This window comes from Dromiciops gliroides, chromosome 5 (assembly GCF_019393635.1).
Source record: "Dromiciops gliroides isolate mDroGli1 chromosome 5, mDroGli1.pri, whole genome shotgun sequence".
Taxonomy (NCBI): Eukaryota; Metazoa; Chordata; class Mammalia; order Microbiotheria; family Microbiotheriidae; genus Dromiciops; species Dromiciops gliroides.
Window position 1 is genome coordinate 18,096,618 of NC_057865.1, and position 14,451 is coordinate 18,111,068.

Below are 14,451 nucleotides of genomic sequence, written 5' to 3' on the forward strand. Positions count from 1 at the left end.
AGCAGGAAGAGTTCAGAGAAACCTGGAGGGTCTTATGTGAGCTGATGATGAGTGAGATGAGCAGAACCAGAACATTGTACATAGTATCATCAACATTGAGTGTTGATCTACTGTGATGGACTAGATTCTTCTCACCAATGCAATGGTACAGAAGAGTTCCAGGGAACTCATGATAGAAGAGGATCTCCAAATCCAGGGGGGGGGTGGGAAACAACTGTGGAGTATAGATGCTGAATGAACCATACTATTTTTTTTGGTTTTGGTGCTGATGTTTTTCTGTTTTGAGGTTTTTCGTCATTGCTCTGATTTTTCTCTTATAACATGACTAATGCAGAAATATGTTTAATGTTATTTGTGTGTGTGTGTGTGTGTATACATACACACACACACACACACACACACATATATATATATAAATCCTATATCAGATTACCTGCTGTCTAGGGGAGGGGGGGAGGGAGGGGAAGAAGGGAGAAAAATCTGAAATTGGAAAGTTTGTATAAACAAAAGTTGAGAACTATCTTTACATGTAATGGAAAAAAATACTTTATTAATTAAAAAAAAAAGAAATTGTTCACAAAGCAAAGGAGAGGGGGAAGGCAGCAGGAAGGGGATCGTCAGAGAGGCAAGGGGGGGGGTTGATTGTTCACATTGCCAAGAGATTAAGGAGAGGAGAAAACCTGAAAAGTCTTTTCTCGTTTGGCAATGAGGAAGTAATTGAAGAATGGGTAGAATTACAGAAAGAGTTGGGAGTGCCGCAGTAGATTCTTTAAATGGGTTAATGCGGACTCTTTGTACAGGTACAGTTGGTGCAGAGAGAACAAGAAGTAAATGATCTGACCTCGATTTTGGAAACTCTTACCAGGGAGAAGGAAGAGGCAAAGAAGGTAGGAAGTACTTCTTCAGATCCACTGCTGGTAGAGTATGATTGCATTAGAAGATCCATGTATTTCAGAATACAGGTTTTTTTTTTTTTTTTTTTTTTTTTTTGGTGAGGCAGTTGGGGTTAAGTGACTTGCCCAGGGTCACACAGCCAGTAAGTATTAAGTGTCTGAGGCTGGATTTGAACTCAGGTACTCCTGACTCCAGGGCCGGTGCTCTATCCACTGCGCCACCTAGCTGCCCCAGAATACAGGTTTAAAAAAAGGAAATGATAGGAAAATAAATGTTAAGATGATGCAAGTATGCCAGGAATAAAGACATTTTGGAAACTATTTCATTTGGATTTGTTGGGACTCTGATCTTAAAACAGTATTCACCGTGAAATGGCTTCTATCTCGTGGTCATTAGCTTGAATGTAGGGGCATCTTTTTTTCTTTTTTTTGCTGGGCAGTGAGGGTTAAGTGACTTGCCCAGGGTCACACAGCGAGTAAGTGTCTGAGGATGGATTTGAACTTAGGTCCTCCTGAATCCATGGTTGGTGCCTTATCCACTGTGCCACCTAGCTGCCCTAGGGGCATCTTTTAAAGTGATCCAGTGTACAGATGTGGTGGATATGGATTTATTTTTTTCTTAGGTACCAGACAGCATTTTTAAAGGAGGCGTCCCGGCATTTAATTACAGCTTTGTCTCCCATTCAGCTCTAGCCTAGGTCAAGTGAGCAGTAAAAAACATGATAGGAAAGAGTTGTTGGAAGGCTGAGGAAAAGTGCAAAGCTTCATAGCTTCTAATAATAGAAAGAAAATAGAAATGTCTAGGCTTGAAGAGACTGCAAAGGGACATCTTTAGTGTGCTGTGTTTAGTTTTTATAATTACTATAAACAGACACTGATAATGGAATATCATGGAATAACAGTTGCTGTGGGATGTTCATCCATTTAGATAGTGGTTCCAACATATAGCAGATTGCCTTGCATCTAGGCTGTATAAAATTGATTCACAGATGCTTACCTTACAAGGCTGATGTAGTAATTTTGTGTGATATTTTTAAAATGTTTTCAGGCTCATATCATGTTAACAAAATGTTTTAATTAGGATTAGAAGTAAAGGGACAAAATTGTATTTAGTGTATGATAAACTTGTTCTGAATTTATGTTTGTCTTAGTGATCACAAGTGTGATCTTTGCTTTAAAGTTTGCTAAGGCAGGTAGTGAGAATTATTAAATCCATTTTTTCTAAATTAATTAAATCTTTAGCAAAATTACCCTTCCTAATCAAATAAAACAGCAGCACTGGAAATCTGGGAAATCCTTGTGATTTGTTGTTCTGCTTAGAGAACAGTCACTTTAAAGTTAGGATAAAACATGAAAACATTCTGATCATGTCATAACAGCTATCACCAAAGCAATAGACATTTCAGTCAACTGACTTAACTTAAAACAGCAAGTGACAAAATTTTTCCATGTTTATAACAGAAAATGTGGATATTTAAAGACTATATGTATATACATGAAGATGCACATTTTTGAAATTTTAAGCATTTTAGTAGTATTTGTGAGATGAGTAAGTTTCTTTGTTCAAATCATAAGACAAAACGGATCAACTTTTTCAGTCTGGTTAACGTGGTAAATTTAAAATGTTGGCTTATGTTCTTTCATTTTTTTTACCTCCTTAGTTCCCCCAAAATTTCTTAGATTATGAAGAAAAACTATAGATTCTGTATTCTTTAATGATTTCTGATAAATCCATTCTTGGTTTTTTAAAAGCTCATGAGAGGGGCAGCGGGGTGGCACAGTGGATAGAGCACCGGCCTGGAGTCAGGAGGACCTGAGTTCAAGTCCGACCTCAGACACTTGACAACTTACTAGCTGTGTGATCCTGGGCAAACCACTTAACCCCAATTGCCTCACCCAAAAAAAAGCTCATGAGAATCTGTAATTGCTATTACTGAAGGGTAGAGTAAGAAGTGCTCCAAAGATACAAAATCATTACTATTAAGACACTTCTACTCAAAGGTCACTTTGATATATTGCTTCAAATCCTGGGTGAACTGAAGTGATAATTCCTTTCCAGGATTACATCTTTGAGAATTAACATTTTGAATTGAACTTATCCTCAGATCTACAAGATTTTCCCCAGATTTATCTAATTTTAAAATGTCTTTTAAAAATCATTATCACAATTTTGTACATGTGCCTTTTTTGGCTCTGTGGTCAAGTCATTCCTGTTAGATTATTAGTTTTCAAAGAAGATCATTTCACAGTTTTGCAATCTTTAGCAGTGATAACAGCTGGTCCTCTAGTGAGCCCATGGTAGTTTACAAAGCCCTTTGCTCATAACCCTTCGAGGTCAGTCCTGTAAACACGAGTTCCCGTCTTACAGGAGTCCTTGGCAGGCATGCATCTGCTCAGCACTTTCGCCTTCTCTCTCCTGTCTGACCCATTACAGGCTCCTCCTCCAGGGTGCTCCCAACTGTCAAATCATATGTAATCAGTCAGCAAGTATTAAGTACCTCCTATTTGCCAGGCACTAGGGATACATATGCAGAGAATGAAGCACCCCTCCTCTCAAACAGGTTACATTGCAGCAGAGGATACAAGAACTGCAAAGGTTCACCATTGGGACTGGACTTAGGCTTCCACTATTAAAAGAAAGAGCCAGAAGAGGAAATACCCTCTACAACAGTGGGTTGGCACCTTCTCTACAATTTATAATCTTTAAGAGGTGCCTAGAACACTCAGCATAGAATAAGGCTTCCTGTGAGCCGCACAGCCTACACAGGTGGGAGGCAGGATGTGAATGGGGATTATCCTGGCTCCATGATCAGCTTTCTCTAGCTCTGTGACTACATTCATAGATAGAACAACAACAACAGTAATAGTGATGATTGTTGTTTTTTCCAGTCATATCCAACTCTCTGTGGTGCCATTAGGGTCTTCTTGGCAGAGATACTTGCCCAGGTTGACAAAGCTAGTGAGTGTCTGAGGCTGGATTTGAACTCAGGAAGATTCATCTTCCTGATTTCTGCACTCTGTCCACTGTGCCACCTAGCTGCCCCCAATAGTGACAATAGCTAGCATTAGTAGTACTTTAAGGTTTGCAAGAAGTTTTACATTATTTCCTTTGATCCTCACATTAACCTTGTAAGGTAAGTGCTGCTAAAAACACACAAATACACACACACACACACACACACACACACACACACACACGGCTCAGTGCACAGAACCTTGGGGTTCAAATCAACCCTCTGATATTTACTAGCTGTGTGACTTTGGGTAAGTCACTTAACCTCTGTCTGACTCAGTTTCCTTAACTGTAAAATGGGGATATTAGTAACACCTATCCCTAGGGTTGTTGTGGAGATCAAATGAGATAATAATTGTAAAGCACTTGGTACAGTGTCTGGCACATAGTAGACACTTAAAATATTCCGTTCCAGAAGTAAGTAGTTACAAGGTATTTTGGAAGGGAGGGCACCAGCATTTGTAGGGGCTAAGGAAAGGCCATGCTTAAACTGTACTTCACGAGAAAGGAGTTTTATGAGGTGGAGGTGAAAATTGTTTGGGCAAGAGCCTATTTGTTAGAACTTGGGCAAATGTAAGTTGCATTTTTGAAAATGGATGGAAAAGGTGCCTGTGGTCATTATTTGATGCTGCCTTATCCATGATTCCTTAGTTTACAGTTCCTCGGTATTGATTTTTAGGAGATGAAAAGGAGATTTGAAGATCAAGCCGAGAGAGTCATGGAAGGTCAGAGTTCTTGGCCCTCCCAAGTGAGTGGCCCCCCAAAAGAGCAGAGTGGTCCTGTGCCTTCGGTGCCGAACAGGAAGCCGGTTCTGCAGTTTGGAAACCCCTATGTAGCCCAGGACACAAGAGGTTTGTTGGGAAAGAGTTTGGGCTTTGAGTTCATCTGGGTTATGGCGGGCCCTGTATTTCAAGTGTGTGAAAGGGTATGATTGTCTTTTGTGGGCAAGCTGTGGGGAGAAGTATTTCAAGTCTTAGTTAGAAATTCAGTAGCTTATTTCTGGCTGGTGGAACAAACATTCGACTGGGAATCAGCAGACATTGGAATCTGATTCCTACTTCTGACAATTACTGATTGTGTGAGCTTGAGCAAGCCACCAAGTACCTGAGTCAGTCTCTTAATCTGAAAAACGGGGAAAATGATACATATGCTAATTATCTCACTGTGTGAGGACCTGAAATGATGTTTAGAGTATTATGTAAACCTTAAAAGCATCTAAAAATATTTGAAAACACTCTTGATTTGGAGATGGGGGGTGTGCCTAGACTATTTGACACCTAAATTTTGATAGAAATTGATTGATCAAATAAAGACACTAATTTAATATTAAGGTCACGTTTTTTCCGATTCTCATTTCAGATGGAGCAGATGGCGCTTTTTACTCAGATGAAATCCAAAGGCCACCAGCAAGAATGTTCTTGTGGGAACTGGAAGACAATGTTGTCTGTAGTCAGCCTGCTCGAAACCTTAGCCGGCCTGATGGTTTAGAAGACCCCGAAGATAGCAATGTAAACTGAGTTTCTCTTTTTTTGCCTACCCTATTTATTAGAACCCCATATATGTGGCCACTAATTTTGGAAAACTTGGCAGCATTTAAATTTCCTTTTGAGTTAGAGAATCAGTTAAAAAATATAAAAATGTTTCAGAACCATTTTCTTATTCTGTAGGATTTTCATTAAAGTAATAGATAAATGTAATGAACATCTACATTTAGATTGATGTAACGAGAGGCAGCATGGTGTAGGAGGAAGAGTGTTGAGTTTGGAGTCCAGAGATCTTGGGGTTCAAATGCTGGCACTGACATTCATGTCTTTGACCTCAGGCAAATCATATAGCCTTTATGGGCCTTGGTCTTTTCATATGTAAAACGAGGTGATATTGGACTAGATAGATTGGCTGAGGTGCCTAAGGGCTTGTTATCTCTAAATATATGACCCTTTGATCCTGTTTAAATGGTAGTTATCAGTCTGAAATACTTGCAAAGTATGTGAGTAGTAACCTTTGTTTTGAAAACATACTAAAGGGACATATGTTGTAGATTTTATTTATATCTTTGCCCATTTCAAAGTTTAAATGATTTGAATTACATTGATGTTCACCTAAAAAGACTCCGGTGTGTTACTGTATGAGCTTCCTTTTTTGGAGAACGTTCCCTGGACATCTTTCTCCTTCTGTTTAATGTAGCATCCCTTGTACTCTGGCAGTAAGACAAGGACGAGCACGGCATTGGCTTGGGTAACACATCATGATAGTCCTTGATTGCATTTAAGAGATTTCTTCACCATACTAAATAAGTTTGTTTCTTTCTTGTAGCACTTTCTTGATGAGCTATGGTCTGAGATGGATTTAAAAGAATGACTTTATTGTGCTCTTTGCAAGAACAGTAGTATCATGACCTGCTTCTCATTTAATCTAGTTTGCTGCATTTAATTGCTATTAACCTTTGCAGAAGCTGATCAGTGTTCAGACAGGCATGATTTTAGCCCTGGTGCTCAGCACCCATAATGGAGAAAAATGTATTTCTCCCTTCTGCCTTTTGCCCTCCTGTGTCCATTACTGGGAATAATTAGGAAAACTGTCAGAACTTTTGCAGCCTATTTAAGGTCTGGAGTATAATCTTACTGCTTTTTCCCACCTTTACTTCCCATTTTGCATATCTAATCTGATCATTCTTGGCTCCGACATTACCTGTGACAAGCCCTTCTCTTCCTTAGTCATCTGCTTCAGTTTAATTAGCAGGGAGGTTTTCCCCTCTTCTCTCCCCCCCCACCACACCCCCCCCCCTTTTTTTTTTTTTTTTTTGATCTATGTGCTTTGCCCTCCTGCAAACCCATGAGAAGCAGTGTTAGAGTCTTGTGCTCATTTGCTGACACACTGAGATTTGGTAATGAGATGGAAAGACTCTTAATATGCTTGAATAGGAAGTAACCTTGGATTACTGTTTCTCTATTCAGATTCTTTACACCAGACAGAAACCAATTTGTATAGACCATCCCAGATTCTTAGTTTTAAATTTTAGGGTAGTTAGAAATGAAAATCAGACAGGAGTACACTTCTAAAATGTAATTTTAATTTCTGTACATAAAAGAAAGCTTTAAATAAATGACAATACAGTTACTTTAAACAGTCAATTATTTCCATAATAAAATAAGTTTTTGAGCTAAGTCAGACAGAGTGGCAGAGCGGTGTTAGTGAGCAAATAGCTCCATGAGGCAGCCACGGAGAGAAGGACTGAAGGGAGTCAGGATGCTTGCAGCTCACCCCCAAAATAGGATGAAGGCAGTTTGTGCAAAGACTTTTAAAATGAATCTTTGGGTTAAGTGGCTCAGTCTAGTTCCTTCCCATGCCACCATTTTACTGTTTGAGGAAGCTTGGCTTCCATTATATAGCTGCCATTTTAAGTTTACTTTAGTATTATTATCTTCCTGTTTTAGTTACCAAGTGTTTTTTTATAGATAGCCCAAGGCAAATGTGATTGATACTCTTTATTAATTTGAGAGTCAAACCATTCAACTTTGAGGGAGGACAGTGCAACTGAGATTAATTGAGATAATGAATACATGAGGAAATGTTATACAGACTATAATAGCTCATTCATATAGCGTCAGGTTTGTGAGACTCTTCATAATAACTGTGAGTTAGGTATAACAGACATTATTCCTATTTTCTTTATTAGAAAATTGAGACCGCAAATGTGAAATGTTTGTGCTCATGATCACAGAAATGGGAAATGGTTTCTGGTGTGGAACCTGAAGCCCAGGAGAGTGCTCTGTGCCTGGCCTTCTGTCTCTGACTTAGGGGAACGCAGTCAGTGACATCACGCAGCTGCTCATTCGGGGTGGGGGGGGGATTCCATCAGGCTTTGACTGTAGTACTGAGACATTACAGGGAATTAAGAGCAAGGTGATCAGAAGTTTGCTAGTAGGAGCAAAAATGTTGGTATGTAAGAAGTTGTGTCCTCACTAGAATGATGCTTTATCGAGGGCAGCTAGGTAGCACAGTGAATAGAGCACCGGCCCTGGAGTCAGGAGGACCTGAGTTCAAATCCGGCCTCAGACACTTAACACTAGCTGTGTGACCTTGGGCAAGTCACTTAACCCCAATTGCCTCATTCCCCCCCCTCCAAAAAAAAGAATGATGCTTTATCATCTTGCTTCCATTTAACTAATGTGATTGATTCCAGTTGTTTCATTTGTTGTATGTTGACAAATTTTAATCTTTGAAAAATAAAGATAAGATCATCTTATCAGTGATAAGCACAAAGGGAAACTTTTATCCAAACTTTTGATCCACTAAAATAGGAGTGCTTATATTTTTCTGTATTTCTACAGTGAACTTCTCTGGAGCACGCTTATAGACTTAGAGAGATCATGAAGGAAAAATGAGGTAGTTAATTAAATGTGGGAGTATCACTAAATGGTAGTGTTAGAAAAATTCAAAGCAAAAAACCTAGTGATTTCTTTGTCATTGGCAATCTCATAGATTTTGAGATAACATATATATTTTTTAAAAAGCCAACCCTAAAGTTGGGTCAGCTTTGGTTCAAAGTCTCTCCAGGACACATCCTGGCTTTGGGACACTGGGTTAGTCTCCTGACGCCTCCTGGCTTTTTAGGCAGCTAAGACCAGAAGTTGTAGAGAAAGTACTGCCTGCCATTGGCAGAGAATGTTCCTTTAAAAGACACTCCATAAAAAAACAAAAACAACAAAACCAGGGGCAGCTAGGTGGCACAGTGGATAAAGCACTGGCCCAGGATTCTGGAGGACCTGAGTTCAAATCCAGTCTCAGACACTTGGCACTTATTAACTGTGTGACCCTGGGCAAAAGTCACTTAAGTCTTATTACCCCCGAAAAACAAACAAAACAAAACGAGACACTCCAAAACAAAATGAAAAAGAAAAATTAACACCGAATTGGGGCAGCAACTTGAAGAATTCTGTTAACTCTCAAAAGCAAACTTTCCTGTATTGAGAGATGCAGTGAGTGTGAATCTAGGAGAAACTGCTTTTGTCCATTGAATGTATAAAAACTGGATATAAAAGTCTCTATTGAAAAGCTTAATTCAATCAACAACAACCATTAAATGACTTGACAGCAAAGAAAGACTAAACTGAGATGACTGTTGTCTTCAAGGAATTATTACATTCCTTGGAGTGGGATACCATGTACACATAGAAACAAAGCCAAAATCTGAACAGAATCCTGGGGTGGGGGAGGAGAAGCCTCAGGAAAAGGACACATGTAACATGTAGCTCCTTTGAAGGAAGACAGAGATTCTAAGAGTTGAAGCTTGGCTATTCAGTAGGTAAATGGTCAAAGGATGTGAACAAACAATTCTCAACAGATGAAATGCAGTGTTGAAAATGCTCCAGGTCACTAATGGAGAAATGCGAATCAATACGACCATGTGGTTTCACCTCATACTGTGCACATGGGCAAGAATGACTCACAATGGCCACAGCCAACATAGGACATGCTGTGGGGGAGGTAGGTACGCCCTAGTACATTGTTGGTGGAGCTGTGAAATGGTACACCCATTTTGGAAAGCATTTGGAACTATGCACATAAAGCAGCTACATTTTAGTCCATACCCTTTGACCTAGAGACTCCATTACCCCAGGGAAGCCATCCATAAGCAAAAATGTTTCCATGTACTCCACAATGTTTAAAGCAGCACTTCTTTTGATAGAGGCCCATTAATTGGGGAATGACTAATTAAACTATGGCACATGAAAATAATGGAAGATGACTGTGCTGTAAGAAATGATTTATGCGATGAATACATAGAAGAATGGAAAGAGGCTGAGTGAAGTGAGCAGAGCCAGGGAACCCCCATACACAGACAGCAGCTACAAGAATGTCAAAGGAAGGAGAAAATGATAAAGATCCAGGAAGCCTTGAGTGAAGCTTATCCCCTCAGGGAGGTGGGGGGCCCACAGGTGTCATACCTTACATCGGGTTTTTTACTTTCTCAGCGTGTTGATCAGTTGTGTTGTGTTCTCTTTAAAAGATACTGTTATGGGGTGGCTCCACTGGCAGGAGAGGAAGAGGGGACACTCAGGTAATCTAAGAAATAGAAAATTTCAAGAAAAGAGGTGCAGGTTGGGAGAGAGAGCATCCATACATGTGGAAAGCATGCCAAGCCACAGAGATTTATAGAACATTCATTTGGACATGGCTGCTAGGCAGGTGGTGATGGTGCTGTGGGGGTTAGAAACTGATGTGGGAGACCTGAGAAGTTGGAAGAGCTGTATTCTCTCACAGTACCCCCTCCTTTGCAAATGGACATTTGGGGTGCAGTAATTTGCGTAATGAAAACTGACCTATTTTGCAAACATCATTGTAAATGATCGGTTGATAATTAAGACATAATTCTCAAGTTGAGGTTTCCATTATGGCTTCTGTGGCTTGCCTTAGTGGTTTAAAATTGTCCTTGACAAAGCCTGAGATGCAGTCTCCTCCTTGGTTATGCCCTCCTTAGGAAAAACAGTGGTAGGGGCAGCTAAGCATCAGCCAATACCATTTTATAACATTTGATGTATGGGATCAGGGTTATGTACTTGTAATCAAATCAGAAATTCACAGAATGCATGGGATCCTCATGTTTGCATATTGGATGCAGCTCAGTACTTAGTAAGCCCTCTCCCTTGAATTAGAGCACAGGACACCCAGCTAAGTAAAATGTTAATCTATCCCATGGTCAGGGTTTTGTAAATCTTATGCCCCCCATTAGCCATCACTAACTCCCTGCCCAGATTCCAAATGCCCTTACATAACAGCCCAGTACCGGGGCCCAGAAAGGCCCTGACTGGTCGATAGCCCAGGCAGGCGTGTGCTGCGTGCTGTGGAACCCTCTTCGACCTGGCCTTTGGACCTAGGCAGCCCTGTTGATCGGCCACATCTGGTGGTCATGGCCTGTTGGGCGGCGTGGTTTGAGTCAGTGGCGTGGTTTTTCATTTCATTTACCTGTGGCTGAAGGCTGCTGCCAGTAACATGATGACGGTTTTGGTCGTGGGTATGTACATGTAATCTTCATTGAGTGCAGGTGCAGAAGAGTGCTCGTTTGCCCTGCGTGTTCTGACCCACATGAACAGAAGAGTAGGTCAGACACTGGACTGCGAAGCAATCTGAAAGATTGTGACAAGAACACTGGCCCTAAATCCAATTAAGATCGACATGCTTTTGCAACCCCAGGGATGAGCTGAGAGAGACTGTTCTGAAAAAGATCTGGGGTTTTCATGGATTTCTAGCCTTAGTTACTCGTTATGTTATAGGGACCACTGTGGGACCTCATGATCTGGGGTGCAGTTTCCAGGAGGAGAGTTGGCAATGTGGTGGCACTCTTCCCTCATCAGGCCATATCTGGGGGGTCACAGTTTAGGACCATTATAAGCCAGAGAATGTCTAGAGAAAGACCATCCAAAAGGCCATGGGCCACAAGCCACTCCAGATGAGCATCGCTTCAAGGGATCGGGGCAATTTAGTCTAAAAGAGAGAAGACTTGAGAGGAGCAGCTTTTCGGGTAATCACTCTGCCTGTTTGAAGAAGCTGTCACAGAAGAGGAAGTAGACTAGGAATAGGAGGTGGAAGTTAAAAAAGAGGAATGTTCTGAGGTTGAATGGGTCACCTCAGGACAACGGCTGTTCTACATCAAGAAGCTGGGCAGCTTGACCGTTGTCAGTTCAGTTGAACAAGCAGTGTTAGTTGTTTACTGTGTGCCAGACACAGTAGTGGACATGGGATATGGGTACACAGATGAACCAGCCCCTTCCCAAAGGGCACATCATTTTGGGGCATTTGGTAGTGAGGTCCCCATGATTCTCAAATACAAAAGTATAATGAACTAGGACGACAACCACCCAGTGTGCATGGATTTGGGTGCTGGTGACAGCTGCCGTGGGGTTATGCACTCTTCATAATGAGGGTTTTCAATTGAGCGATTTGGAGTGCCTTCATTGTGCTGAAATCATTTGCTTATAAAACTTATTTGAGTAAACATGCAATGTAGGTGTGATCAACTCCAGGAGCAAATACAAAGTGCTTTGATTGGCATTCGAAGCCCTTGATCCCAGCCCCCCCTCCTGCCTTTTCCAGTTTTCTTCCCCCTCACTCTCTTCCTTCTCATTGATGCAGGGCCTTCTTGCCCTTTTCTTCACATAGGATACCTCATCTCTTGACTCTGGACATTTTCTGTCTTCCCCCCATGCCTGGAATTCTCTCTCTTCTTATTTGTCTGTCCCTTAGGCTTCTTTCAAGTCTTACCTTCTGTAAGCAGGATATTCCCACTCCCTCTTAATGCCTAGGGCCTCTGTGCCCATTGTCGTGATCTGTCTCTTGGATTTGCACATGGTGGTTTGCATATTGCCTTCCCCCATTAGACTGAGCTCCTTAAAAACAGTGACTGTCTCTGCTTGTGTCTCCAGCACTTAGCATACAGTGGACACTTAGAAATGTTAGTTACTGATGAAATTAAAAACTAACCCTACTGTCCTCTTTTTTTACCTGTCATAAAAAACCAAAACTTGATTGTAAGGAAGAGTATTCTGCCCCAGAATTTCACGCACAGAAATCTGTCATTATTATTATTTTTTTAATTCTTACAGAAATTGACCTTTAAGCTCATGTTCACCTGAAATCATAACGAAAAGAGAGTAAAAATACTGACTGTGGGTTTTGTGCATGGTTGAGTTAAAATGTTGTTTTCCGACACGTGCCAATAAATCCTGTGGAATTGTCTTTTGCGCAGGATGATGATGGGAATGTCCTTCGTGCTCCAGAACCTCCGAGCCAGCTTTTACATGCTCATGGAACGGGCTTTTGCTTTGATTCCAGGTAATCTTAACCTTTCCCTTGTAGATTTGATGCTTTGTATGTAATTTCAGAAATTTTTAGGTGTTCGGTGGAGTAGATGCTGTGGGGAATTTCAGGTTGCTCTCTTACGGTAAAACCCAGAGTCGAGCTTTTGGCAAGTAGTTCCACCATTTGCCGAATGCTCATCTTTGGAGAGCAGGGAACATGGTTCCTTTGAGTTGATGTCAGGGCCTTTGGTGAAGAAGTGGCTAGGTCACGGATGTGAGGGAGGGAATTAGCGGTGGCAGCTCCAAGTTTCAATTCTGGAGACACAGTTCTCTGAGAATCAGCATTTAGCATGCATTTATTTGTTAGAAACATGTAATGAATTTCATCTTCCTGTCTCTTCAAGCTTTGATGTTCACAAGAAGTGCCCTCTCTGTGAATTAATGTTCCCTCCTAACTACGATCAGAGCAAGTTTGAAGAACATGTGGAAAGTCACTGGAAGGTGTGCCCCATGTGCAGTGAGCAGTTCCCTCCAGACTATGACCAGCAGGGGTTTGAAAGGCACGTTCAGACCCATTTTGATCAGAATGTTTTAAATTTTGACTAGAATGTCATTTTTTTAATGCATTATTCCAGTTTACCATTTAAAAAAAGATCACCTCCAATAGATAAAACGTATGTGATAAAGCATCTGCTGCAGTTTTCTGACTACTTACATTATACATTACCTGTGTGCAATGCAGTAGAATTAGGGTCAGGATGGATGTGTGGCTTATCAGCAGATAGCAATTCAACCTGTTACTTTCAGGAAGTTCTGTGTGTGTGTGTGTATCTATTTATTCCTTGATTGTGAACATTGTATCAGTAAAGGATACAGGGATTATTTTAATGTGACAACAGAAAAATATTACATGGTGGTAGTTACTTAGCTGACTGATAAGTTTCTGTTGAATAGGTGATTGAGCACGATTAAACACGATGTAATAAAAAGTGTTCCTTCGGCAGTCTTGTGTAGTAATTCTTTGGGAAACTCAGAAAATGATAGAATTGATCCTATGAACGTATAATTATAACTCCTCTTTAGCAGTTTAGATGCATGTAAGATGAGGTTACATGTTTGCAAATAGAAATTACAGGTACATGTGTTTGCCATGTGAAATTGTACATGTGAGATGATTGCCCTTTAGGAATTCACGAAAGCACATTTTGCCTTTAATCATCCAGTATTTTTATGAATAAAAAATAATTATAATTAGATTATCTGAATAACTTATTTAAAAATACTCTTACAGTTGTATTTCTAGCTAGTAAAAAGTGGTCTTGGCAAAGCCTCCATGATGTGACTGCAGAACCCTCCACACCAAATTCTACCCGCTGGCTCTGGTGTTCTTGACATGTACTTCCAGGGGCCGGGTTTTGTGCATTTTGCAGTTTTCCTGTTGAGCATAAAGATTAGTTTCTAATGAAGCAATTAAAAAATGTGACAGGAACACCCAAATCAAAGCTGTGTGTTTCTTTAGTTCAGATCTGTTTCTGTCTGTATAGTACTCATTACATTAAAGGTAAACCAGTATTGGAGCTTGGGCTGTCTTATTTCATTTTTATCCAATGATTTTTTTTTCTCTCTTTTTTTTTCCTGCGGGGCAGTGGGGGCCAAGTGAGTTGCCCAGGGTCACACAACCAGCAAAGTGTCAAGTGTCTTAGGCTGGACCTGAACCCAGGGCCGGCACTCCATCCACTGTGCCACC

General features: G+C 40.7%; 1 protein-coding gene across 1 annotated transcript in view; it reads left to right on the forward strand.

The window, feature by feature from the left end:
* The window catches only part of TAX1BP1 (Tax1 binding protein 1), a 66,594-nt gene extending 52,313 nt beyond the window's left edge, over positions 1–14,281 (forward strand). Inside the window, 5 exon segments of the mRNA XM_043964965.1 lie at positions 801–887; positions 4,586–4,757; positions 5,266–5,414; positions 12,653–12,738; positions 13,109–14,281. Of these exon segments, the coding sequence (XP_043820900.1) occupies positions 801–887; positions 4,586–4,757; positions 5,266–5,414; positions 12,653–12,738; positions 13,109–13,310 (696 nt within the window). The 3' untranslated portion in view covers positions 13,311–14,281.
* Positions 14,282–14,451: the final 170 nt, after the last annotated feature.